The sequence below is a fragment of the Tribolium castaneum genome, chromosome 6, assembly GCF_031307605.1.
Source record: "Tribolium castaneum strain GA2 chromosome 6, icTriCast1.1, whole genome shotgun sequence".
Classification (NCBI taxonomy): Eukaryota; Metazoa; Arthropoda; class Insecta; order Coleoptera; family Tenebrionidae; genus Tribolium; species Tribolium castaneum.
The window spans coordinates 9,454,879-9,482,227 of record NC_087399.1 but is presented as its reverse complement, the minus strand read 5'-3'; the positions used below and the strand labels follow the sequence as shown (position 1 = coordinate 9,482,227).

The window sequence follows — 27,349 nt, the reverse complement described above, 5'->3', positions numbered from 1 at the left end:
ATGCTGCCGCAGGACGACGACAGGTGGCGCTCGATGCGGCCGATTCCGTGGCCGATGATGTCGATGCGGCCATATGCGTTGCCGATGCGCCCGTAGGTGCTGCAGCTGGGGAGGTCGGGGTTCACGGCGTCGTCGAGGGGTGGAGGCGGCGGTGGCGGCGGAATTGCAACTTTCTGCCGGATGTCCTCGATTGTTTCGTAGATGTTTTCGGCCTCTTGGCTGCTGGCGTTCGGGTCGATGGTCTCGTAGATGTTCGGCTGGTGGTCGTAGCCGACGGCGCCCTCCGCGTTGCTGTTCTCGTCGCAGTTTGCGTATCTGCACACAAATGTTGTTCTGAGAAGCTTTCGAAAAAAATTGAGGATGATTGTATGTTCATAGTGAGAAGCTTTAAGTCACGTCGTAGCGGCTATAGTAAGCCTCATTATGTACTAGGTGCGCAACCTTATCGCACACCTAAGAAAATCGCAATTTCTAATTAAATAATCGGACTCGTCAATATATGAAATTCTACAAATTTGTAGGGAATTTGGAATAATTGAGGTATTCCTCAATACTATAGAAAGCTTTGTCTTGTAGGAAGAATGACAGGCGACTGCGAAATATATTAAAAGACTTAGATTCCTTAATTTTTTGTTCCAAGTTGTTGTACAATTTGATTCCAGCATATGTAGGATCATGTTGACCAATAGCCAACCTAGAATGTGACAACTCAATGTGGTTTCTTGTCCTTGTATCGTACGCGTGAATATCGCTTCGTTTATTAAGAGTGCTTACATGTTGTCGAATAAACAAAAGTAAGTGAAATATATATAAAGATGGGAGGGTCATAATACCAAGTTTTCGAAAGATAGGACGACAGTGAGCTACTGCCTCCGAACTATCCATACATCTTAGAATACGTTTTTGTACTACAAATAGATTATTCAAAAAGCTGCTGGACCCCCAAAAAATAATTCCATAAGTAAGTACAGACTGGACAAGCCCAAAATATAACACTTTAAGAGGGTCACCAGACACAGTGAGCTTTAAATTCCTTATTAAAAAACAAATCACACTTAACTTATTACACAATTTATTTATATGACTTTCCCATGTTAATTTAGAGTCCAACGTTATCCCAAGAAAATTAATTTCATTTACATTTTTTATTGACATTCCACATAGTTTAATTAGAACACTGTAATCAGGCGTCACAATTTTAGGCAAAAATTTAACCAAATAGGTTTTCTTCAGATTTAATACCAGCCCATTTTTCAAACACCAGTTATTTATAGTTGTAGACACGTAATTTCCACATTCAACTAAGTCTTCATGATTCTTGTTAGTTAATATTGCGTTTGTGTCATCTACATAAATAATTAATTTATTAGATTTTGCATTTGTAACTAACAAAGGTGGTAAATCATTAATAAAAATAAAAAAAAGAATGGGACCCAAAACCGATCCCTGCGGCATACCCAATTCAACATACGCTGATTCGGACATATGATCATTCAGAGCAACAACTTGTCTTCTTTTATGTAAATAAGTTTTAATCCAATTATTTGAAATTCCACGAATACCACAATGGTGCAGCTTTTCTAACAAAATACCGTGATTCACAGAGTCAAAAGCTTTCATCAGATCATAAAAAAGCCCAACTGTTTGTTGCTTATTATTTAATGAATCATATAACGCAGAAACTGTTTCATTTATAGCAGTTATTGTAGATTTACCTAAATAAAAAAATATTACATTTTACACGCCTGACTGTACGTTCGAATGGTATCTCCCCTAAGTTTTTGGTAATTTTTCACTTGCAGATAAAAATGACAATTAAAAAAAAGTAATTTTCGACCAAAAAATCAAATTATAAATTTTATACTAAACCACGCGTATTCATTTCAGATAATTGTTTACGGAATTAGCGAAAAAAATACCAAACAGATTTTGAATAAACGCACTTTTACATTTTAACTTTAAAAATTATTTTTATTTATGAGTTGCTACTTGTGGCGTCGTAAATTTAGGTGACAATGTGAACTGTAATGTAAGAATTCACATTCTTATTTGTGTAACTCTGTATATATTATCAAATAAATAAGTGTATTATTATGTTACGGTTTTAACTGATTTTGACCATTTCTTCTTTGGTTTTATTTATGAAATGGCAAAAATTCAAATTTTTACTTTTTTATACTAATTTTTTTATTTACTTTTGTTTTTATATTTTTTTTAATAATAATCTATCTTATTATAACTCGAAAAACAATAGCTTTAAGCGAAAACAATTTTACATAGAGTAAATGCAATTTCCTGCAAAAAATGCAATTCCAATTGGTTTTTTCCTCTTGTACGCTTTTTCAACGAACAGAAGTATATCTAAAAAACGATGTATGTATTTTTTCTAAAGTCAAGGCATAAAAATTCATAAAAAACTCGATATTGGTTCACAACTTCAATTAAAAAAATGAATAAATAAGTCCCATTTCATTTCATAGTAGAATTTTTTGATAACGCATTTGAATTTTTTGGAGTGAAATAAAGCACAAATTGTCAGTTTCTGTATAAAAAAGAGCTCTCTGTGTTAAGTTAAATCTCAGCGACAAATTTTGAGCCAAAAAAACCCACCTGAAACTCCAAAAAATGCAAATGCGTTATTACAAAATTCTACAATGAACTAAAATGGGATATAAAACACAAACTGTGTTTATTGTTTTTGAAAATTCGTGGCTATAAACTGCAGATAATAATAAAGAAGAAATACATGAATTGAGATTGCAAAACCATTTAAAACTTTTTAACATCCAATGAATTTAATCAATTTTAAAACAATTTGAATTTTTTGAATTCGCCTTCTCAAAATTTTTTTCGAAAATTTGGTCTAAGAAAATCAGAACTGTAGCAACCTTCCCAAAAAGTGAACAATCATTTGCATTCTTGACTACGAATGATTTGAAAACAACGTTCTAAGAACACTTCTAAGGTATAATTTGAAGAAGTCAGTTTGAGTTTTAATAAACCATGCGCGGAAGACAAATTCGTATGATGAATGACTTCTTTCTCTCAACGTCAATTAAAATGATTTTGAAGGGATATGCATCTACATGTTACATTTTTTGAATAATCTCAAGAAACAGATAAAGTTTTTGCTGAAACATTGCATTTTACACGCCTGACTGTACGTTCGAAGGGTATCTCCCCTAATTTTTTGGTAATTTTTCACTTGCAGATAAAAATGACAATTAAAAAAAAGTAATTTTCGACCAAAAAATCAAATTCTAAATTTTATACTAAACCACGCGTATTCATTTCAGATAATTGTTTACGGAATTAGCGAAAAAAATACCAAACAGATTTTGAATAAACGCACTTTTACATTTTAACTTTAAGAATTATTTTTATATATGTGTTGCTACTTGTGGCGTCGTAAATTTAGGTGACAATGTGAACTGTAATTGGGGTAAGATTGTAAAAGATATCGTTGGGATATTTCAATGCAGGCATCAGTTTTATTGCAAGACTGTAAATAAGGGGCTTCAAAAAGGTCGGCTACAGGTAACTGATCCCTTTGTTGGCAAATTCTACCATCCCCTAATAAATCACGCGTCTAGTTTGCGTCTAAATTAAAAAGACCGATTATTTCACCAACCAAGTAAAAATTTATAATTCTGATACCAGCGTTCGATGGGCTAGCAGGTAAGGATTCATTTGGTCTAAAAACTTTGTAGTTAAATTAACAGTTAGTGCCCAAAAACTCACAAAACTGCTACGACTTTATTTATTAACAAAAAAAATTAATAAAAATCGAGAATGGTCCTTATCAATTACAGGCTGGTGTGTAAAATTTCAGGATTTTTATTTCATTAGAAGTCGCGATTTTCTTGAGTGCGCGATAAGGTTGCGCACCCAGTACTAGTAAAAAAAATAACAAAATAAAAAAATTAAAATAAACATAAACAATAATTCAACAATAATTATTTCTTGTGACACAATTTATTTCACGAATGCGTTCTTGTTCTCGAAATTAAGCGCCTGAATGCAATCAAAGGAATTGATGAATACAGCCGACTTTTTCTTTGAGAACACAAAATTTATAAATTATTATAAATAATCAGAATAATCTCCATTATGAAAACTAAAAAAAAACAGAGAATTTCATAAAATGGAGGTAGTTCACTCATTCGAATTTATTTTTTGTTAAGCTGTTTATTATGTAATTAATACAAGAAAGCAATAATAATATACTGTGAACAATAAACTAATTGATAACGGGAAAATATTTACTCAGTTTAATGTTTTCCTTTAAAAAATTTAGAACAAAATCTCTGATTTTTCTAAGAATTATTTTTTTCGAGCGCTTTTAAACGGCTTCAGATGTATTTACGTTTTTAGTTCTCTCATAGTTAAATTTATGTCAACCTCTTCGACTGTTCCCTTTTATAATTTCCTTATAATTTCATATCTCTCAATTATTGTCAGAACTTTTCGTTTTATAAATTTATTTATGACGAAAAATGGAGTAAAATGAATATTAATTATAACTAATCGCCAAATTCGTTCTCAACACACTGACGGAATAAATGTAGACGAAAAAAAAGTTTTAAATCGCAAAAAACCAGAAAAATCACAAAAACACAGAAAAAAGACCCATGTGTAATTTTTTCGTGGTTCATCAACTGTAGTTACAAATTTGTATCTCCAATAGTTTTTTGGTATGCCATTCTATTTCTTTATTTAAAGTACACTTGAGTAAAGTTTTAGAAAAATATTTTAGTAAACATAACTTGTTTAGACCTTTTACAAAATTAAGTAAAAACGTTTCTCAAACATTCAGTTAATCGACAAAATTATGAAGCCAAGAAAATAAAACAAAGCAATTTGGTTTTGGAAATGAGAACAAACCAGTAGCAGATTCTAAAAATTATTTTAAAATTCAGGTTTTTTATTTAGTGTTATCAGGTCTTAATCAGTATCAGCATTTTCCACTATGTATTATTGCTGTTGCTCTTAGAATTCTCTTGATATTAGCACTTTCTGCTTGTGGAGAGAGGACCTTTTTTTCAAAGTTACAAACGAAACTAGAATTCTCGATTGCTTAGTTCTTATGAGAACATCACAAAAATCACAAATACGTAGTTACAAATACGTAAATCATTCCATACTTTTGCAAATAATTTCTAATAGTTTTTCATTTCGAGCCACGCATATCCCAATCTCACTCATTGCTTAGAATATTTAAGCCCTGTGAGGTCTCAGGTTGTCTGAATTTAAAAAGTCAGTGTAATAGAAAATAATTGTCGAAAACTGTTTTTCGATAGCTGTCTTAGTTATTGAGATAAACACTAATTTAGCAATCATGACGTCACTCCGGCCTCTATCTTGGAAGCTGTGCAGCGAACGCGTTTCCGTTCTGAACGTCTTAATACGCTTACTACTCATTACTTAGATTCCAACCAGCACTATTAGTTTAGGATTGCAAGTTAACCGAGACTAAATCGTCTTCAAATCCAAATTATTTGTCAATTAACAAATTTAAATGCATAAGGCATTCTTTAATCTGATTTTATTATTAATTTTCTTTAACGCGTACGGTCAACCTTAGAATCGACAATAAATATGACTACTTTTCCACGTACGCTCAGTGCAACTTTGATTTGACTCACAAAAAGCACAGACAATAATTTTCCTTATTTAGTCTTTTGTGTATGTCTTAAAAATCAAATCGTTTTCTTGGGCAAAATTTGAATTTGTTTACACTCCATCGAGCAGAAGGAGTGCTTTGTCGGCTGCTTTTCGTTACAAATTTTAGTTTAAAAATGCGTGTCATAAAGTCATAACCTCATAACTCATAAGTCGGTAGTCTTCCCGGACTTTTTCTAATCGTACTACTTATCGTACAATGAGGTAGAGACTTCTTTTGTTACGAATTCCAAATTACTATTGTTATTAGGTGTCCAATATTTTCGAAAACGGTGTTACGAGTTCGTTTACCATTTGTACAGACAATGTGATCATTGTTTAAATTAATGCTGTTTTTTTAATTGTTATCTAATTTTCATACTACATTAATTTTTTGTCTGCACCTTTGCGGAAAACTGATTATTTTGGTAATTACTGATATTACTTCATCAAAAGAATAATTAAATCAAATACAGTTTTATCTTACTTATTGGACCCTGCAACACTGCATTTTCTGTGCTATCGGAATTTGCACATGTTTATTTGAGTACTTAAAAATAATAATTTTCTGTCTTTTGTTGGAATTGCCACACCTTTTGCAATTCCAATCAAGTGCAAACAAAATAAGACTTTTCCCTAAGTAGGTTATTCTCTAAATTTGTCTTTGGGTTCTTTCTTTCCTTAATTAGGTTTTTGTCTAATTTTTTTAAAGACATACACAGAAACGGATTCGAAAACTGTGCACTTAAATTACATTTTATTTAGTAACGCTTTTACTTGTCAGCACTAGAAATAAGCAAGAATTTCTGGAATTGGTCACTTTAAAACCCCTATTATCTACCAAACGAAGAATATTTTTGGTATCCATATTGCATCTGCCACTATTACGTTGCCTCTGGAAAGGCAGTTGTGGACCACTCCGTAGAGACTTTTCTCTAGATTGTTTATAGATTGCATAAACCGGAAAGTGTTTTTGTTGAATACAGTATTGAAAGTCTTTTTTGCTACCTTGACACACGTACGACCTGAAAAAGATTCTTCTACAACTTTTTCTCTAGATTCTTCTGCTTAAGGTTTGTTTTCAAATGTACTCTGCTCTACTTCCCAAATTTTTTCTTTAAATTCTAGAGATAGATTCTTCAAAGCTTGTTTTCAAGAGTTTCATTCACATTTTGTAATTAGACCATGTTCTATTTTTTTTAGATTTTCCTATGAATATTGAAATATTTTTTTAAATTCTTTTTTATATTCTTAAAGTACTTTCTTATCTAGATAGGCGTATCTTTGAAAATGAGTCTGATATTTCATAACTTTTTTCTTTTTATAGATTTCTCCTGGAAAAATTTTTGCAAATTATTTATTAAATCATTCTACAATTTCTTATCTAGATTTTTTCTATTTACACTTCTTTCAAGAATTTTTTAAAAATTGTCTTCATATTCGTTGATAGTTTGTTTTTAAAGTTTATTATTATTGTCCTTTATTAGTAATTTTGTAACTTTTGTGGTACATATTATTTATATCTAATATCTTACGATTTGAGTATTTTCCAAAATTCTCAATTTTTTAAACTTGGTTTTTTGTTTATTTATGGGTACAGTGAAATTTCTCTTCAGGAGACACTAATATGCCAGTAAAACAGTCGGTTAAAGAAATGTTCGCTTAAGAAAAAAAAATAAATAAAATTAATAATATCTTTTCTATTGTGTTTTCGTCCATTTTGTTTAAGTTTCAGAATAAAGAACAGCCTTTTGTTTTTGCACTATTTATTATCAAAAATACAATTATCTGGCAACAATTCGTACTTTATTTAAATCATCTAATACAAACTGCCAATTGTTTTTTATGAACAAGTAGCGTGATGCTCGGGCATTCGGTTTCGACTTAATAATATCGTGGATCCGCGAAGATTTGAGTTCCAATCATTCTTTTTATTTTAATTATTTTCCGAAAAAAAATTTATTGACAAGAAAACAAAGATGAATTGAGAGTTACGTTCTGTATTTTGTTTTTTTACAGTTTTTATTCAGTCTCAAACAACAATTTCATTTCATTAAAACCAAACTTGCGACAAAAATTTAAGAATGTGGCCAAAGCCATTACTAAAAAACAAGCTTTACTCAATTAGCTATATTGGTTTAAAAATAAACAAAAAACTGCAAAACATTTCAGCAGTTTTAAAAACAGTTAAATTCGCTTCATAATTTAAAAACGAAATTCTCGCATTGAGAACTAGCAAGAGTAATAAAATAATTGAAGATTTTTCAATAAATCTAAATGCCGGTAAAACAATCATAGCAAGTTTAGTGGATTTCGATTATACTGGTGTCTAGCAAACATTTACAAAGTTCCAGACGTTCCAATATAATTAAAGCGTGCAAATTACGCAGCTAGTGTTAATTAGATTTACTAATTAGACCTAAATCGCGATTTTTTGTTAATCCTCCATACACATCGAACTCGCTGTTAATTAGCATATTAAAATCAAAATCACTCGTAATTAGCGTAAAGTAAAACTAGAAAATTTCCCTACCTTGTCGACGTCGCAGTGGCGCTATTGACCCTGTTGCCAGCATGAGGCGACTTTCAAATCGGCTTATCAATGATCGCCACGCCTGCATAGCTTCGTCCAATCCCCATGCAGCTCGGCAACAGCGTCCAGGTGTCAGTCTTGGGGTTGTACACCTCAACCGACGAGAGATTACTGCACCCGTCGTCGCCCCCAACAACATACAACAACCCATTGAGCGCAACAACCCCAGCATTGCGTCGGCAGAACGTCATATCACTAACTGCCGTCCACAACCTCTTGACGGGATCGTACGCCTCCACGGACTTGCGGACCTGGGGGCCGTCGTGCCCCCCCACGGCGTACAGCACCCCCTCCAGGACCCCCACGCCGGCCCCGCTCCGGCGGCACCCCATGTCGGGCACGGAAGTCCAGCAGTCGATCTCGGGGGTGTAGCACTCGACGGAGCTGAGGCACTGGCGCGAGGCGCCGTCGTAGCCCCCCACAGCGTACAAGATGCCGTAGAGCACCCCGACCCCCACGCTGCTCCTGCGGGTGGACATGGGGGCGATGGAGCGCCATTTGGCCGTTGTGGGGTCGTACATTTCGGCGGTGTTTAGGCCAGTCGAGCCGTCAAAACCCCCGACTGCATAAATACAATTACCTAAAACCGCAACACCTAGAGTCGAACGGCGGGCTTCCATGTGGTCGCAAGTGTTCCACTGGTCTAAAGCTGCGTCGTAAACATCGACCGTTCGGACGCGGAGCGAGCCGTTGAACCCGCCAACGGCGTACACTTTGCCGTGGAGGACTGCCAAGCCGGCTCGGCAGCGCCTTGTTGGCATCTCGGCCACTTGGTACCTGGTATTAAAAATTAGCTGTGTTACACCGTGCTTCGTCCATTCAGATAAAGTTTTAAATCAAAATGTTGAAGAAAAGTTTACTGTAAATTATTTAAAAAGTTTCAACTCCCGGGAAAAAGTTGAAAAGACGATTTTCTGAATCAGAAAGAAGCTAACAGACAATGGGATTGCTTCACAAAAATAAATATTTACTCAGCCATATAGGCTGTTCCAGCAAGTTAGAAGTTCATTATTGACCTTTGATCATTAGAAAAAATCTACACAGAATTTTTCCAAAATTAGCAACAATACAAACTTATGTTTATTTAAATAGAATCACATATTTTTTTTGCATTTTTAGATGTAGCTTTTAACACTGATGTTTTTAATTATTATTCATGATTTTTAAATAATTAAAAAATAATTTAAAAAAGTGAAAATTTTAAATCTCGTGAAAAATTGGTATAGTAATACAGAAAATGAGCCGCTGAATTCATTGGAACAAACCGCATTCCTCTACGACTTTTAGTTTTCGAGTTATGAATTTTTTTGTTGAATAAAATTTTCCACTATAGAAATTGCATATCTTAATTTTTATCAAAAAATTTTAAAATGTCAGATTTCATTGAAACTTGGTGTAATACAGAAAATGAGCCGCTGAATTCATTGGAACAAACCGCATTGCTCTACGACTTTTAGTTTTCGGGTTAGGAATTTTTTGTTGAATAAAATTTTCCACTATAGAAATTGCCTATCTTAATTTTCAGCAAAAAATTTTGAAATGTCAGATTTCATTGAAACTTGGTGTAATACAGAAAATGAGCCGCTGAATTCATTGGAACAAACCGCATTGCTCTACGACTTTTAGTTTTCGGGTTATGAATTTTTTTGTTGAATAAAATTTTCCACTATAGAAATTGCATATCTTAATTTTTATCAAAAAATTTTAAAATGTCAGATTTCGTTGAAACTTGGTATAATACAGAAAATAAGCCGCTGAATTTAATGGAATAAACCGCATTGCTCTACGACTTTTAGTTTTCGAGTTATGAATTTTTTTGTTGAATAAAATTAGCCACTAGAAATTGCCTATCTTAATTTTCAGCAAAAAATTTTAAAATGTCAGATTTCATTGAAACTTGGTGTAATACAGAAAATGAGCCGCTGAATTCATTGGAACAAACCGCATTGCTCTACGACTTTTAGTTTTCGGGTTAGGAATTTTTTTGTTGAATAAAATTTTCAACTATAGAAATTGCCTATCTTAATTTTTAGCAAAAAATTTTAAAATGTCAGATCTCGTTGAAATTTGGTATAATACAGAAAATGAGCCGCTGAATTCAATGTAACAAACCGCATTGCTCCAGGACTTTTAGTTTTTGAGTTATGAATTTTGAATTTTAAAATAATTTGAATTTCGTAATAAAAACATTCATTAAAAAGAATTTTAAAAACTAAAATCTTAGAAAAGAAGGACTTTCACTACTTTAAAGAAGAAAGTTCAAACTTCAAAAATATATTTTTTTTAGCTCACTGAAGTCAAGAAGATAAAAAAATAAAAAAGTTTGATGCAATTTTAAATGAAACACCGTATTTCTTATTTTTACATTTAAAAAATTTTTAAATTGTTTCCTCTAAAAACATTAACAGTTATTAAGTGTCTCTTCACATTATCCAAAAGATATTTAACTTTAAACATTAATTATTAGTACTTTATTCGTAATTTATTTCAGTTAATCTTTAAATCGCCGTATAAACTTCCAAAAAATTGGAACAAATGCTCATCAATAATGTGCGTTGTTGCTGAAATTAACTAAAGTCAATAATATCTTTTTTATCTCTAGGCATTTAAAACTTTGTTCTTAGGTAGACAATTTAATGACCTTTTTGAAGCAAAAACAAAAAAGTGTCTCATTTTTCATTTAACTTTGTCAAATTATTCAACTTTCCACAAACTTAACTAATGCGTTAAACACCCTGTATATTTAAAAATAATTTTAAGTGATACAAGGAGTTGTATCTACACCTTCTGAAAAATATACAGGGTCGCTAAAAATTGTGGATACAGTTAAATATTATAAAAACTATTCATCAAAACTTATTGAAATTTGGTATATACTTAAGAGTATATAAATTCTATCATTTTATGTTTATTAAATTTCTACCTCCATTTGTTCTTCGGCCACAAGGCTAACTTGATTTTTTTTAAATAGCAACAAGGGTCAAATTTAATATTTTTGAAAAGAGCATTTTTTTGAGTTCTATGGTGTAACATATGCATACCTTCATTTAATCGAAACTTGAAAAAAATTCGAGAATTTTGAAAAATGTAAAATGTTAGTAGCCTTGAAAATTTTGTCTTTATCTATTGTTAGCTCATTAACCAAAAAATAGGTAAGAGTTAAAAATAAATGTTAAAATAACAGTTTTAACTGCAAAAGAACACGTTTTAATTAAGAAACTTTAAACACGAAATACTTGATTTTTATGGCACAAAAGATATTTAAACTGATTTCCACTAACTTCTTGGCTTTCTGTCTCCTGATAAACCAACATAAGAATTTTTTCGCTTAGTTTTACTTAAATGTGCCACTATTAAACTAATTATTGCACCTAAGTTTAATTTTTGGCTAATATACAAGTAACAAATATCGCTAATAACAGATTTTCAAAGCTAACTTAGTTTTACTATTCCAGAAAATTTTTGAATTTTTAATTTTTTATCTTTTAATAAAAGTATGGTATTATGTTACATCACGGAATTCAGAAAAAAATGCTCTTTTAAAAATGATTTAATTTGACCCTTCATGCCATTAAAAAAACAAACAAGTCAGCCTTATATTTTTAAAATAAATGACGATAAAAATTTGAAAAAGCTCTCAGATGATAGAATTTAAATACTTTTAACTGTTTCCCAAATTTCAAAGTTTTCTGTTAAACTGTTCTGAAAATATTTAACTGTATCCATACTTTTTAGCGACCCTGTATACTTAATTTTGAATTATTTAAAGGTCAACAACGGACAACTCGCAGGGACAACGTATATGATGAATGTTTTCGCTTAATAAGAACTCAAAACAAATTAAAAAAAATAAAGATATATTAACCATCTATTGCTTAAAATCAAAAAATCTTGACTGCCTCGGCGTAATAATAATAATAATGACATAAAAACAATACGATAATAAAATAAAATAAATCAAAAAACATATTATCAAACAAAAATAAGTTTACAAAGTAAATTTAACAAAATTAAAACTATGTGGCAGATTGTAAATGACGTTAACGGAAAAAATAATATGGCTTCGATTTTTCGATTTAATATTTATTTTGCAAACGTCGCTATTAATTTTATTTATAATAAAAAAATTAAGTTTCTATTATAATTTAGCTACTAATGAAATGTCAGTCATTGCTATACAAGTAGAAATTCATGAAAGCACTGAAGCAGCTAAAACCCTAAATGAAAAAATCTCAGGAACATGTCAATTCATTAATGTATGAAATTTTTCCTGATCATTAAATCCGTATTTAAATATATACCGGAAATTACAGACCAAACAAGACTGTTATCTCCATTTTCACAATTTTTTGAAAGAATAATGATACACAGACATTTTTTTAATATGTAATTATAATTTCTTAAATGAGACTCAGCATGTTTACGCCAATTATTACTTCATTTCTAAAATTTCGCAAAAATTTGAGGACAAAAATACTCATATAAGGATGAGAGTATTATTAGACCTAAGTAATAAATAAGACATACGATTACCATTCTTTTTAATAAAAAGCAATTCAAATTCAAAAAAACGACCTCCAAAATCAAATTAACCAGAAACTTTTATATACTAATTAAGTGTTTCTGATGATTTTTCAAAATTGTAGATACATACATCAACCCTTTAAATTTAACCACCAAATAATTCCAAAAAAAGTCAAAAAACATTTTTACGTAAAACTGTATAATTTACATATTTTGTTAAAACATTTTTTAGCTCTTTCCGATATTGAATAATATTCAAAAAAACACTTTAAGTATTTTTGGTTTTTTGACACCTTGTCGGGAGTTAAAACGAAAAACTCTGCCTAAACGTTTTTAAATACTCTGCAGTAACTTATCCCCAACAACATTATTTAGAGGCTTATATGAGTGTACTGGTGAATATTACCATTTCTCCTCTTTGAAATCGTAACACTCCACACTTCGGATCGCTTTGGGTGCTTGACCGCCGACGACGAGGAGGACTTTGGGGAGGCCGACGGGTTGTCGTGGTTTGGTTCGAGGGGTTCGGAACGTCGTTTTGTTGTCGCCTTTCAAAAGGTGATATTTCAGAGCTTCGATTATGTAGTCTTTGCATTGCAAATCGGCTTTGAGGAGAGGCTCCTCTTCGACGCGTTGCATCAGGTATTCTTGCGACATGAGGGGGAGACGCACGTGCTCCATTAAAGAGGCTAAATGCTTGTGGCGTGCATCCAAATCGTGCTGAACCCAAGCAATTACGCATTCGAACACCTGGAAACCGAAAGGGAAACTTGGAATGAGGCGACACCGCAAATAAACGATGCGAATTACGGGAATTAACGAACCCCTTTCTGATTGCTTTAGCGTTTTTTTTTTATAAAAATGTGCAGTTTTGAAGCTCCATACGACTATTTAAAGCTTAAATAATTGCAAACAAACAATAAAACTGCCCGTATTATTACAAAAACTATAAATTAAAAAACCGTTTTATGTGTATATTATAACTTATAACTTTACTGTAAATCTCGTTAAAATCGATTTGTCTTAAAAGTGAATTCAATTAGCTTTAAACGTAACCAGAAAACAAAAAACAGTTTATCGTAAAAATTAAAATCAAACGCAATTTATTAAAAACGTGTTCACTGAATTTAGTTTTTTAAAGTTGTTAGTTCTTACAAGTTCGTACAATTTTTTTTCCTTTGAACCGTATTATTTGAGGTTTCAAAAAATGATGAAAAAATAATCATCTGAGGAAGAGTGATTTTTTCGACGCCTTTATCAGAAAGTATTGTTTTTCACTTTCTAAAATAATATTCCATGAAAGTACGTTATTTCCTCCCCAGGGCGGAAAATGAAGGAAACAAGTACTTCATGTATAAAAAAGTTCGCTAAAAACGGTAAACTAAAAAATGTGTCTTATTAGCAGTTACTGTTACTTTACGTATGAAAAGACGAAATAAATAAGTATCTATTGTAAAAAAAACATGAAACCTTTGTGAAACAGTAATAAGTATACTGCGTGAGTGTGAATTATAATGTTGTGAAAATAATGAAAAATAACTTCACTTGCTTTATCTAAATATTTATAGTTTTTAAAATATAGAATTTTGGTCGGCGAATAAATTTGATACCAACGAAAATTTTAAACAAATCTGTTCTCTGAGCTTAGTTAACAGAAACAACCACAGAAAATAACTCCTTTCATAAAAAAGAATATAAAAATGTAAAAAAAAAACATTGATGTTTTCCAAAGATACCATCGAATTTTATTTCCACTAATCACCGCCTAAGAGTCATGTAAACTTTAGAAAAAAGAACTTTAATTTTTCTGAGCTCTCCTATCATAAACTATTCGAACAACTATCAAATTCACACTGTAATTAAGTTTTCAGTCGTTTTCACCGGTTATAATGTTTTTTAGTAAGTTACAGCCGAAAGTTCGTTAAAAGCTCTTATTTATTATACAAGATGATAAAGAGATTGTTGAAATAATCTTTATCGTCATGTGTAATACATTATTTTATAGCAGGACTTCAAGTTTAAGAAAAAAAAATATTGTTAATTCGTTAATCCTTTAAATTAGTATTTATTTGAATTGAATACAGTTGAATAAAATAAATTTTAAACATTTTATCTACCATTGCGGTTAGTGTTACTTTATCTCCTTTAAAAAATGCTAAAGAAATAGTTTAACATCTGCTATAGAAAAAAATGAAATGGCCTTCGAAATCGTTTAAAACTGCAAAATTATGACAAATTAAAATTCGAGATATTATTCCAAAGTTTTTTATTCTTGCAATTTCTCGAAATTTCAAACAAGAGAACTTTAATGCTCATAATGTGTGGCAGCACTGACCTACGCCACTGCGATTTAATTTTGCAAGTTGTGGATTTCTGTTTTCGTCACGTTGTTTGTTGAAAAATAGCAAATCTAAGATCAATTAACCTTCGGAAAAACCACCCCAAAGTAATTAATGCTTTATTTGTAATTTTAGTACAGTTTTTCGTTTTTCCAAATTCAAAAAAACAATTTTGTACATAATGTGTGGCAGCACTGTTCTTCGCCACTTCGATTTAATTTTGCAAATTGTGAGTTTGTGTTTTCTTGGTGATATTTGTTGAAAAATGATAGAATTTAGAGTGATGATCATTCAGAAGTCACTCCAAAGATAATTAATTTACTTCATCCCTCATTTAGTAACTCGTAATTAATTAATTCATCACTTTTTTTGCGTGATAGTGGTATTGGTGGCCCAATGGTCACTCAAAATTTCCAAATTTACAGCGCAGATCGTTTATTAAAAACAGCAAAATTATCATAAATCAATGTTCCCAAAATAATTAATTCAGTTAATCCTATAATTACAATAAAAAATAATTTTTCAAAATTCACGGAAAGAAATTTTATAACATGTGTGGCAGCCCTGTTATCTGCCTCCTTGATTTCATTTTGCAAAATGTGCGATTTGTGCTTCTTCTCGATTTTTAAAAGAAACTAGCAAAACTAAGACTATTTTAACATTCAAAAAAACCACCCCAAAGGTAATTAATACTTTATTCGTTATTTTAGTACACTAGAAACTCAATATCTTTAATTTTTTTGCGTGACACTGGTGCTTCCATTCATCCATTGTCACTGAAAATTTCGCCATGTAATCGAAAATCGTTTAAAAATTGCAAAATTATAAATTTCGGCCACCTGTTCCGAAAGTAGTTAATACCATTGTGCATTTAATTGTATTAAAATCTTGCGATTTTTGGAAATTTCCCACAAAGGAATTTTATGCGCCATATGTGGCTGCCCTGTTAACATTTGAATTAAGTTGGCTGGTCTAGTTTTTCCAACAAACTTGTGCAAAGTCCTTAAAATCGCATTTTCCCTTCAGTACAACTCGTGTGGTAATTCCGACACTCTTTGTCTCAGATAGTGAAAAATAAATCACTTATTTGTGTAATTAATCCAAAAAAAGTATTACGTAACCTCACTTGTTCCAGGCGCCCGACTCACCTGTTCTTCCGAAGGTACGGTAAGTCTATCACTGCAAATTAGCTTAGAAACTTGCTGATGCGACAACGTTAGGAACTCTTCACACTCAACAACCTCACTAAAACCAAAAATGAATATTTTATCAAACCTTGCCCTCATACCCACATAAAATGTTGCTCAATGTATGATTCGGCATGAGCCAGCAGCTCCAAACAGCCGTGTAGATCAGCAAACGCCCTAATCCCTAAACAGTTAGTTGGGTGCAACTGCACCTGTAAAAATTCGCAACAAGCATCCCTAACATCAGTCAATTGTAACAAATTCGCGGCTGGTAGCAACACTTGTACGTTATCCTCAGTGACTTGTACTTCGCTGGTGTAAACATATTCGACCAAAATTTGCAAAGCTTGATGGTCCACTTCCTGCAAAACAATCCTGTCTTGTTTGCTCTCCTCAAAGCTTGTAAACATGGCGTAAAAATAGGGAGAGCAAGCGGCTAGGACCATCTTATGAGCGGGTATTTCAACGGTGTCTGCGACCAAAATCACGTCGCACAGCAGTCTTTGTCTGAAACAGCCCCCTAAGTGACGACACTTGACCAATCACCCTTACTTTCTCAGGAGATTCATAGCGTCAAAGGCCCTCTGTGTGTGGTGGTAGTTGCGATAGGGTGGCTTGTCTTTGCCCCCAGACCGCGGCAGTTGTTTCTGGGAGCTTTCATCGAGGGAGTTTTGACTGTCACAGCGCAGCAATAAACAACTGGAATTTCACATTGTTGTGGGAATTTGTAATGCGGAAATTGCTTTGTTTACCTTCCTTGGCGTTCCATAACAATGTCTTGGTCGGGCGCTAAGTCCATTGCTTGAATAGATTTTTTCCTAAATTGAGCTAAATTGTGATTTAACACATCGCTGCACGATTCGAGGAATTATTCGGGGTTTTATTGCAAAATTATGAAATAAAACGCACTTCGATTAATTGGTGTTTCAGTGCGCATGCGCGTTGCGCGACAGCTGATTATCACACCAAATGCGCAAGTGCGTGGTTAAATAATTTATTTATCAGGAAAAAATTTTGAACTTTTTGTTATCTTGTGCCTATTTCTTTAAAATAAAATAGGCCCCAACCACGCGTGACTTTGAACGTAAGAAACTCCAATTCTGCGACAGTGAAGCAAAAAGTGGATGTGGATTCATTTTGTAAAAATTCAATTTTTTGTGAAAAAATTTGATTTTTTGTTATTTATTTTCTAGTGTTCACTCAAGTATGTGTTCAGAATCAATATTGTGTTTGTGCTTGGTGGAGTGTAGTTTTCCCGGTTGTTCTTTCTCAACTTACATAACCTCAAAAATGTCCCAAGTAGAAATTAAAGATTTCCGATAAGTGTTATTAGATGATGTGTTCATATTAATATTTAACCAGTCGATTGCTTTATTTGCATAAAAATGTCACACTTGACTGAACATTTAATAATTGGAACTGTGTTATCAACTCTTTTTATCATTTTTAATTATTCCTTGCATCGGATAGAAGAGGGACATGTTGGGGTGTATTTTAGGGTATGTATTATATTATTCTATTGATTTGTCAATATTGTTTTTAATATTTTTCAGGGAGGCGCACTTTTGCCTGTAACAAGCTCACCAGGGTATCATATGATGATACCCTTGCTGACAATATACAAATCGGTTCAGGTAAAAGAAAAAACTAGAAGGAGATGCCTAATTATATTTTCGCAAAAAATACCACTTACATAATAACACATACAAAATATACATCGGTAGAAATAAAGACACTACACGTTGAAACATGAAAAATTTGTTTTATCCTTTTCTGCCGATGTACATTTTGGATTTATAAAACTATCAAAAGAAAAGAAACTGTTGTATGCACGATTGCTTTTTCAAACTGAATATGATTTGACACACATTTCACTTCACGAATTATTTTTTGTTGCAAGTGATAGTTGTGATCTATGAATTACAGAACATAATGTTATATGATCATAAAACAAGCAGTGTTAACCATATGTTCACTATTAAAACAATTATATCAGTGCTTTACTAGAGTTCTTAGACAGGGCCGGATTACCCATTAGGCTAACTAGGCTATAAGCCTAAGGGCGCCAGCCAAAATGGGGCGCCACTGAAAACAAATTGAACATTTTTTTAACAAATTAAAAATAAAAATATGAAAAGTTGGGGCGTCTTTTTTACAGACGTGGCCGTTCCCAATGATTTCAATGTGCTTGATAAAAATAAAAATAATAGTATATATCAAGTTATTGATACATAAATACCCTAACTAAATGTTTTTTTTCGAGTTTAAGTTAATAAAAACTTATTCAAAATCAATACAAAAACAAAATTTGGATAATAAAAGCTTGTGAGTGATTGGGTTGAGGAAAGAAAGAATGTTTCTGAATTCTATACAATATACAAGGTGAGTCTCCTTAAATATTTTTTACTGTCCCTATCTCAAAAATTCATAATCATATATTAATCACGCATAAATCAGTGCTTGCTATTAAATTATTGTTTTTTTTATACCTTATTTAGAATTTTTCTACTATTCCTCATAATTAAAATTAATTAATGAAAATTATTTTAATAATAGTTAATATATTAATTAAAATAATTATTGAATCGGGATTTTGTAATTTCTAGTATACCAATAAAGAAACGATGCTTGCTGGTCTCAAAGTTATGTTTATTTGAATGTTTATTTTTGTTTAATAAATTAAATGTTGAGGTTAGCGACATTTTTTAACATATTTTTTACATAAACCAATATTTGCAGCACTTGAAGACGTATAAGAACAAAATGGTATACCTACTTATTTTTTTTATTAACTCGTATGAATTGCTTGAAAGTTTTACATTTATCTTAAAAAAATAGAGTGCGTATTAAAAAATTGTACGGAGCGGTAAAACTGCAATCAGTTGGTTAAAAGGACACACTTTTAAACCTATTTAGTTTTGTGTAATAGGACTTAATAGGAGTCATACATCTTATAGTAAGTAAGGGAGACTTTGTTATGTTTTTTTCGTTCGTTATTTATATGTATGTATTTTTTTAATTTTATTAAGTTATGTAGGTACTGTTCTATATGTGTTTACCTTAGTTAAAAAACTATAAAGTTTAATAAATTATCTAAAATTAATGATTAGTAAAAAATTTTAGAAGAGGGCGCCGTTTCTAGCCCAGGGGCTCTCACAACTATAATCCGGCTCTGTTCTTAGATCTCTAATATTCTATAGTGAAGATATTATTTCGCTGAACTTCACATAACACTATTATTAGTATTAATGTTACGTTCAATAATAAAAAAAACATGTCAATACATTAGAAACAATTGCATGGAAACGTTAACGTTCAGGAAAGTAATATAACTAATATAAGTTATAATAACGGTTATGACTGATATCCGTGCCAAAAATGGAGACAGTACATTTATAAGAGTAATAATAACTACCAACAAATATCTTGAAAAATTTTTTCTATTGAATATTACAAATGTAAAATGTTTCGATCAATCGATTGGCGATGAGGAAGCCGCAAGATCACCGCGACAATTCTAAAGATGTTGATGAATATTTCTCTTTATTTTTATTTTATTTTATAAGTAACAAAATAAATTCTCTCCTTTTCTCCCGTATCCCTACATTTTTCCTTACAAAAATTTGTAAGACATACTAAGCTAATTGGAGAAATTATCACACGCTAAAAATTATAGTTGAACAAATGCTAACGCACTGTATAGAATAATCTGCTTTTTTCAATTTGTTACCTATGTACGGTAAGGTGCTCAATTATTTGACAGGGGCATTATGAGTTCATCAATAAAAAATTTTAAACTCACGTGCTCATGATATAAAGCACAAACTACTCTCTTTTGTTGTACGTATTTTGGTCTACTTCTAAGTGAATTTCTTACAGTTAATAAATAAAAATACTATAAAAAAAATAATAGTAAAGTTTATAACGTTGTATAATAATTAGGATCTTGTACAATCTCGATCTTCAGTTTCGAATCGCGCATCGAATTATCTATATCTTCATTTTAAAGGTGGTTATGATTTTTCAGATTTAGATTTTTGCTTAACTGGCCAATAACTATGCACATTACCCTGTCCTCTTTTCCACCGACAATATATATTTTGAGCTAGGCCTCTGTAATGCACTAATATGTTCCAAGGAATAGATTGGTCTCAAGAATTCCTGCAAGAAGATAGTGACGAACGTTTAATTTTTTTAATTTTACTTTATTTAGCAATTTGGTATGTACGGGGCGTATGTTTAACATGACTTGTTTATAAAAATTGTAATTTTTATCATTGATTTTCATTAAATAAAAGACGTGTTTTAGTTGCGAGAATATAATTAGGGCATCTTGGTTTCCGTCCCGTCGCGTTTATACTTTGCTACAACTTACATATTTGTTTAGGTTACTCTTCAGACTGACGAAGTCAAGAATGTCCCTTGCGGCACCAGCGGCGGTGTTATGATTTATTTCGATAGAATAGAAGTTGTTAATCATTTAAATGCCAATAGCGGTAGCTCTTTCTCTATTTTATTTTTTCAATAAACAAAAAAAATTGCAGTTATGGATATTGTCCGAAACTACACTGCCGACTACGACAAGACCCTAATCTTCAACAAAATCCACCACGAGTTGAATCAATTTTGCAGTATTCACACCCTACACGAGGTTTACATCGATTTGTTCGACCAAATCGACGAGAACCTCAAACAAGCCCTCCAGCGCGATTTGCTTGAAATGGCCCCTGGCCTCACCATCCAAGCCGTCCGCGTAACAAAACCAAAGATCCCCGAAGTCATTCGCAAAAACTACGAATTGATGGAAGGCGAAAAGACCAAATTGTTGATCGCGACGCAACATCAAAAAGTCGTTGAAAAAGATGCCGAAACTGAACGAAAACGAGCTGTGATTGAAGCTGAAAAAGAAGCGCAAGTTGCAAAAATCCAATATCAGCAAAAAATTATGGAGAAAGAGTCATTGCAACGAATTGCTCAAATCGAAGACGAAATGCATTTAGCAAGGCAGAAAAGTCACGCAGATGCTGAATTCTACCGAATGAAACAACAAGCTGAAGTTAATAAATTGTTGTACACGCCGGAATACATCGAACTGAAAAAGTACGAGTCCTTGTCGCAAAACAACAAAGTTTACTTCGGCAAAGACATCCCGCAAACTTTTATCAGCTCGGGGTGTTCCGGCGAAACTTTCGCCGATAAGAAGAAGTTAGAAGGGCGACCCTGATTGTGATTTAATTCTAAGTTACCGAAATAAAGTTTTGTCGATTTCAAACGAGTTTTATTTACAAGCGCTGATTACGACGGTGCTAGGTGTCGCCGTAACCGGCCTTTTTACAAGACATCACCAGGTTGTATTGTTCCTAATCTTTTACACTTTAATAGAAATTACAACACTTGGAATAGAAATTAACACTATAATAATAATAATAAGTGTGGGGTGTTCCTTTGGAAGAGATTTAATTTTTTTTTATATACAGGCTGACCCAAAGGTGCGTAATTGGTCTATAACTTTTTTATTATTTGAAATATTGCCATGCGGTTTTTACTATCCGATAGATCGACTTAGAGTCCACAAATAAAAGATATTTTTATTGTACACAGGGTGGTGAACCAAAGTTACATTTTTTTAAATGGAATACCCTATATATTTCTACATAATTGCATTCAGCACAAAAAAATAATGTAACTTTATTTAAAGTACTATTGGTCTATCTTTTTTGTTTTGGAATTATTCAACTTTTCGTTTTAAAAAAAAACAATTTTTGAAAAATCACTGCAAAGTCACCTATGAATATTTTCCGAAAATTTTGCAACAAAAAAACTCAGAATATTTTGTAGTTTTAGCAACAGTCGACTGTGACTTGAAACATGCAGATAATGTACAGGATGTGCCAAAACGCCAAAAGTTAAATAACTCATTTTTTCAAATGGAACACCATGTATTTTTTTACATGTATCGATAGCATTTTTTATAAGCTTTCTAATGATATGTAGTTTGTATAGCAAATGTGAAATTTTTCTAAAAATTAAAAAAAAATTCTTTTTTTATTTGTTTTATTATTATTGTTTGATGAACAAAATTCATTTATGTATCAAGTAATAATTAGATTACTAATGTAATTAGTCACATTAGTACATATCAAAAATAAATTACCTTTTGACTTATCAGATTCTAGGATAACTAATTTTCTTGTAATAAAAATATTTTTTTGAAAAATCTCGAAAAATGTTCTAAATTTGCTATACAAACCTTATACCGTCTGAAAGCTTATCAAAAATTCTACCAATACATAAAAACAATACAGAGTGTTTCATTTGAAAAAAAAATGAGTTATTCAACTTTTTGCATTTTGACACACTGTATATTAGCGGTGTGCTTTAATTAATAGTCATCTATTTGCTAAATCTACAAGGTATTCCTAATTTTTCTGTTGCAAATTTACCGGAAAATATTCATAGGCGACTTTGCAGTAATTTTTTAAAAATTGGTCTTTTTTATAACGAAAAATTGAATAATTCCAAAACGACAGAAGATAGACCCATAATAGTTTATATAAAGTTACACGTAGATTCCAACTATGCAAAAATATATAGGGTGTTCTATTTAAAAAAATATAACTTGGGTTCACCACCCTGTGCATAATAAAAATATTTTTAGTTTGTGGATTTTAAGTCAATTTATCGGATAATAAAAACAGTATAGCAGTATTTCAATTACCAAAAAAGTTATAGACCGATTACACACCCCTGGGTCACTCTATATATATTTTTATATTTCTTTTTTTTGGGGGGTTCAGTTGAATAATCTTTGACTAGACTTCGCCCCTACAGAGTTTGTATATTTATTTATTTTTATATTTTATTTTTCCTTAATACAGGCCTATTATTATTATTATTATTAATTGTAAGTTACCGGAAATAAAGTATGGTCGATTTTAAACGTATTTTATTTACAAGTACAAAAGGGGGACAAAAATATGATTTTTAGCGACGACCGGCGTAATGGTGTCCTACGTGGTGCTTGACACCCCATTTAAAGTTGGCATGCTTGTCTGTTTTCACATAAGTGTGCACTGGTCCGGTTACTCCGTGTCCATGGTCTCTTTTCAAACGATAATCACTAGCTTCGGCAACTGGAAATTTAATTTAAAAAATTTAATTTTCTAAGACTTAATCAAATGCCGACTTACCATTTTCCACCGGGACAACGGCCGCCAGAGCTGCAGCAACGAGGGCAAATAAAACAGCGAAAACGTTAAAGATTTTGTAATTCATTTTGGTACAGTTGAGATTGAAGTGTGTTGACAGAATTTAAGTGAGAATTCTTTATATATTTTAACAATTGAGTAAAAAGTAACTTTCATTTTCTTCCGATCGGATGGAAAGTTGGTCATTGAAAAAATGTTTTGTGGTTGTTCGGTAGCGCACCATAACGCTTTCGCCCACAAAAACAAATATTAATTTTATTACAATTACATTTCAAATTGTAGCAACATGATAAGAAAAGTGGTCAGTGCGCCAAATATCTGCAAATCATGATTAGCTGACTTGAAAATTCGTGTTGTAAGTTACCGAATAAATAAATTTTCCACCAAGAGTGAAGATACCGCAGATTGAGAACTGAACCCTTTGGTGATAACTCTGCAGAATCAATAAATTGACCACATCTTCAATTTCGTCATTATTGATTTTGTGCAAATTATCGGCAAATCGGGCCGCTTCGAACTCGATTGAAATACACGTCAAAACCAGCTCCATCAAGGTCTCAAAATACATAATATTGTAAATAACAGTTCCACAATCAAATTGTGTTAAATTCTGAATCATCCGACAAGTTTGAAATGAATCGAAAATTATCAACAAAAGCAACATTGCAATGAAGAGTAGGATTTGGGCGGCAAATGCATCGTTTATTTTTCCACTTTGGATGCACAAAGTGTCGTAAAATGTGCCACATTCACGAATCAAAATTCTGCCAGATATTGATTTCTTTTTGCGCAAACGATAAGTTTCGGTGAGCCAGGGTTGTTGGTAACGCAATATTTTGAGAATTTTGTTGAGGGTTTTGAACTGGAGGCGAATTATCGCAATGTTTGAAATCCAGTGAATCGAACACACGTAAATTAGATATGCGGGGAGGTTGTAAACGATGAAGTCGAGAAGGTCTACCAAACTCCACGTTGTACCTTAAAAATATTGTTAATTGGAGATTTATAAGTTCTGTTAGTTTAAATAAAAAAAATCCCAACTTGAGAATTAAAAACAGACGGTCTAGGAACATTTTGTACATTTTTTATGCCTCTGGGACTTTTAGAAAGTGTAAAAAAAGTTTTTGATTTTTTCGATTTTTGTCGAGATTTTAATCGATTTTTAGTGTAAGTATCCGCCAATAACTTTGGAAGTATTGGCCATATTCGCCTATGTTCATTAGTTCTTTACCATTGGAAAGTTAATTTTGTTCTTTAAAAAAAGAATTATTGTCCTCACGCTAACAGCGAAACAAAAATAATCTCTTTGTGGTGATAACTTGAAAACATATTTATAGGTTCATTACCGCCCCAAGATATTTAATTTTTGGCCGCCCCCAACATTTCATCAAAAAATACATTTATTGGTTAATTCAGAAAATCGGGAAAACTTTGCAAACCCAAAAAAGAACAGGGAGACTTATTTTCGTCGTACTTTGGAAATTTGTAGAACTTAACCCTTCTATAAGAAGTACCCCTCAAATGAACTGCTAAACTTAAGGTGACCAACTTCAATAAATTCAAAATCAGGATATTGATAATAACAATATTGCAGAATGTCAAATAGTGACGTAAAACATGAAGAAAAGCTTTATGGTTGTTGTTATTTTTGGTACCGCTAATCTACCTCTCCATACAGTGGCGAAACTAGGGGGGGGGGCTAAAAAATTCTTCTAATCAAAATAGAGGAATTATGAGTAATTATAATCTAATCTAACTTATTATTTAATATTTATAAGAAATTACTAGTTTTAAATACATCTACTACAAACTGATGAAAATTAATAGAGTATTATAAGCGAATGAGGATTCAATCTGTAGGTACAAATATATTAAAATGTTGAGTGAAAAACTAAACTGCTCGAAAAAAATTAGGGATGTAAGTACGCATTTTGAGTTTAATCGTTTCTAAGCGAGAAAATTTTTGCTGGAAGGTACAAAACTGGTACAACTCTAAACGATAAAATAAAAAGTTTCATAGAAAACGCATTTAATATTATTTTTCATGCGGCTGCAGATTTTTTTTTTTAATTTAGTATATCATTTTTTGATCGGTTTATTAGTTTGCCAACATGCAAAATTAATTGAAATCTGCACAGTGTCGTTAAGGGTAAAATATTAGAATATTTATTACCCACCTATGTGCCCACCCAAAAATTAGGAGCTAGTTCCGCCACTGTCTCCATAACATATTCTTTTGCAAAAATCTTATGAAAATCTATCCAAATTTTACTAAAATTTAATGTTTTTATTGTTTGTTGTATTTAATGAACTTTTTCAAGCGACCAAGATTTTTACAGCCTGAGTTAGCTGTAAGGTTTCTAGTCGAGATTTTTTGAAGCAAGATGAATATCTGGAAAATTTGGCCTCTTTTACGACCAAAAAAAACGGGTTTAGAAATCGTAAAAATGACGGAAAACGATTGGCTTTTCTCGTAATCTGTAAAATTCGGAAATTTTTTTTTTGTTTTTAAAAAATAAATTACCTAATTTATGTTTATTTAAGGGTGTAAATTTCTCGAAACATCAAAAATTTCCGGGATTTTTATTCAAAAAAAGTCAGAAAATCTGGAATCCTAGTTTTTCTCGTAGTACCTAACTTAAATCTGTATCAAAATCGGGAAAAACAGGACATGAATATAAATCAGGACAATACTATAAAAACCTAAACATGTCCTGTCTAAATCGGGACGGTTGTTCAACTTAGCTAAACTGCATAGACTGCTCGAAAAATATTACAGATATTGGTGTTTTAATATACCTAACACAGCTCCACAACAGTTAAAGAAGTCTAATTGTTTTAACATTAAATAAATTCTATAATTTTTCGAGCATTGAAATGTAATAAAAACAAATCAGTAAATATTTATCTATTTTTAACTTCATTCTCTTTATCAACTGATTTTCTTTAAAATTCGGTAATATTTTTAATTGTTTTTAAGTTCTCATCAAATGTAAGATAAAAAGATAAAAACCTGAAGAAGCTATTTGTAATGTTAATACAATGTGTTTTTAAATGATTCTCATCTAGTCGTCTGTGAATTTCCCATGTAAAACAGAAATGCCGCTTTATGGAATTAATGACAGGTATGTATTTAGACACCGAATATTACCATTCTCCATTTATTATTTCCAATTTGGAAATAAGCTTCAACAATAAAAGTGTTTTTTTGCATAGTATAAGAATTTTGTTGCATGTTAACGAAATTTTCAAAGGAAATTAATTGACAATTTGTGAATTTCACAACTGACAGTTTTGACATTTCTTGTCAGAGAATTCAATTGAGCAGATCGGCACATTTTTTTACATGTAAACCAATTTCAAAGTTAACTAGATGAGAATCATTTAAAAACACATTATATTAAGAGCAAACGTGCACATATGTCTCCTTTATTTTCTGAGGTATCTGTTAAAACGTTTTTGTTATTCAAAAAACGTAGCCATTTTTTTTCTAAGACATTTTTTAAATTGAGTACTACTCAGGATTTTTCTACTATTACTCATGGGGTATTTTTTAAAATGTGAAATGAATCTACTAAAAATCTTTTTAAAACTCATCAACCAAACATTTAAGAATTTACGAAGTAAAAAATACGAGTAAAAATTTGATCAGTTGAAACAAAAAGAAACCCGTCTATTTACCTACTAGGTATTTATCGAAGTAATGATATTTTTACCGCCTTTAAAATTCTACCGTCCTAGACTATAACCTATTTAGTCCACATGTGTAAATATGCCACTGATAAATAATTACATTACTTTCTTAACACTGTCAAATAGTTTTACAAATATAAGTAA

The 27,349-nt window shown here is 31.7% G+C and overlaps 3 protein-coding genes and 2 long non-coding RNA genes across 5 annotated transcripts in view; 1 reads left to right on the top strand and 4 right to left on the bottom strand.

Annotated features, from left to right (window-relative positions):
- The window catches only part of Pym (Partner of Y14 and Mago), a 442,733-nt gene that overhangs the window by 275,366 nt on the left and 140,018 nt on the right, over positions 1-27,349 (bottom strand). The gene's annotated exons all lie outside the window — the stretch shown is intronic.
- Positions 176-17,257, bottom strand: kel (kelch). Its single transcript, XM_015982401.2, has 7 exons — positions 17,057-17,257; positions 16,857-17,003; positions 16,410-16,811; positions 16,266-16,362; positions 13,185-13,528; positions 8,195-9,031; positions 176-315 (listed from the first exon to the last, which is right to left on the bottom strand). The coding sequence occupies exons 1-6, from the start codon at positions 17,101-17,103 to the stop codon at positions 8,248-8,250; spliced, it is 1,821 nt and encodes a 606-aa protein (XP_015837887.1). The 5' UTR covers positions 17,104-17,257; the 3' UTR covers positions 176-315; positions 8,195-8,247.
- LOC135266471 (uncharacterized) lies at positions 15,799-16,259 on the bottom strand. Its single transcript, XR_010334530.1, has 2 exons — positions 16,108-16,259; positions 15,799-16,060 (listed from the first exon to the last, which is right to left on the bottom strand). It is a non-coding gene; the product is annotated as an uncharacterized LOC135266471 (long non-coding RNA).
- On the top strand, positions 17,295-21,576 carry LOC663297 (erlin-1). The gene is made up of 5 exons (XM_969353.4): positions 17,295-17,443; positions 17,498-17,803; positions 17,858-17,938; positions 20,692-20,800; positions 20,849-21,576. The coding sequence occupies exons 2-5, from the start codon at positions 17,690-17,692 to the stop codon at positions 21,526-21,528; spliced, it is 984 nt and encodes a 327-aa protein (XP_974446.1). The 5' UTR covers positions 17,295-17,443; positions 17,498-17,689; the 3' UTR covers positions 21,529-21,576.
- On the bottom strand, positions 23,236-25,191 carry LOC135266506 (uncharacterized). Its single transcript, XR_010334604.1, has 3 exons — positions 23,877-25,191; positions 23,495-23,830; positions 23,236-23,437 (listed from the first exon to the last, which is right to left on the bottom strand). It is a non-coding gene; the product is annotated as an uncharacterized LOC135266506 (long non-coding RNA).

Excerpts from the sequence above, each read along its gene's own strand:
- kel (XM_015982401.2), bottom strand. The coding sequence starts at position 17,103 with ATGGACTTAGCGCCCGACCAAGACATTGTTATGGAACGCCAAGGAAG. Across the intron at positions 17,004-17,056 it reads GTTATGGAACGCCAAGGAAG|TTGTTTATTGCTGCGCTGTG; the intron begins GTAAACAAAGCA and ends GTGAAATTCCAG. Across the intron at positions 9,032-13,184 it reads GATTTCAAAGAGGAGAAATG|GTACCAAGTGGCCGAGATGC; the intron begins GTAATATTCACC and ends TTTTAATACCAG.
- LOC663297 (XM_969353.4), top strand. The coding sequence starts at position 17,690 with ATGTCACACTTGACTGAACATTTAATAATTGGAACTGTGTTATCAACT. Across the intron at positions 17,939-20,691 it reads CAATATACAAATCGGTTCAG|GTTACTCTTCAGACTGACGA; the intron begins GTAAAAGAAAAA and ends ATATTTGTTTAG. Across the intron at positions 20,801-20,848 it reads TCATTTAAATGCCAATAGCG|TTATGGATATTGTCCGAAAC; the intron begins GTAGCTCTTTCT and ends AAAAAATTGCAG.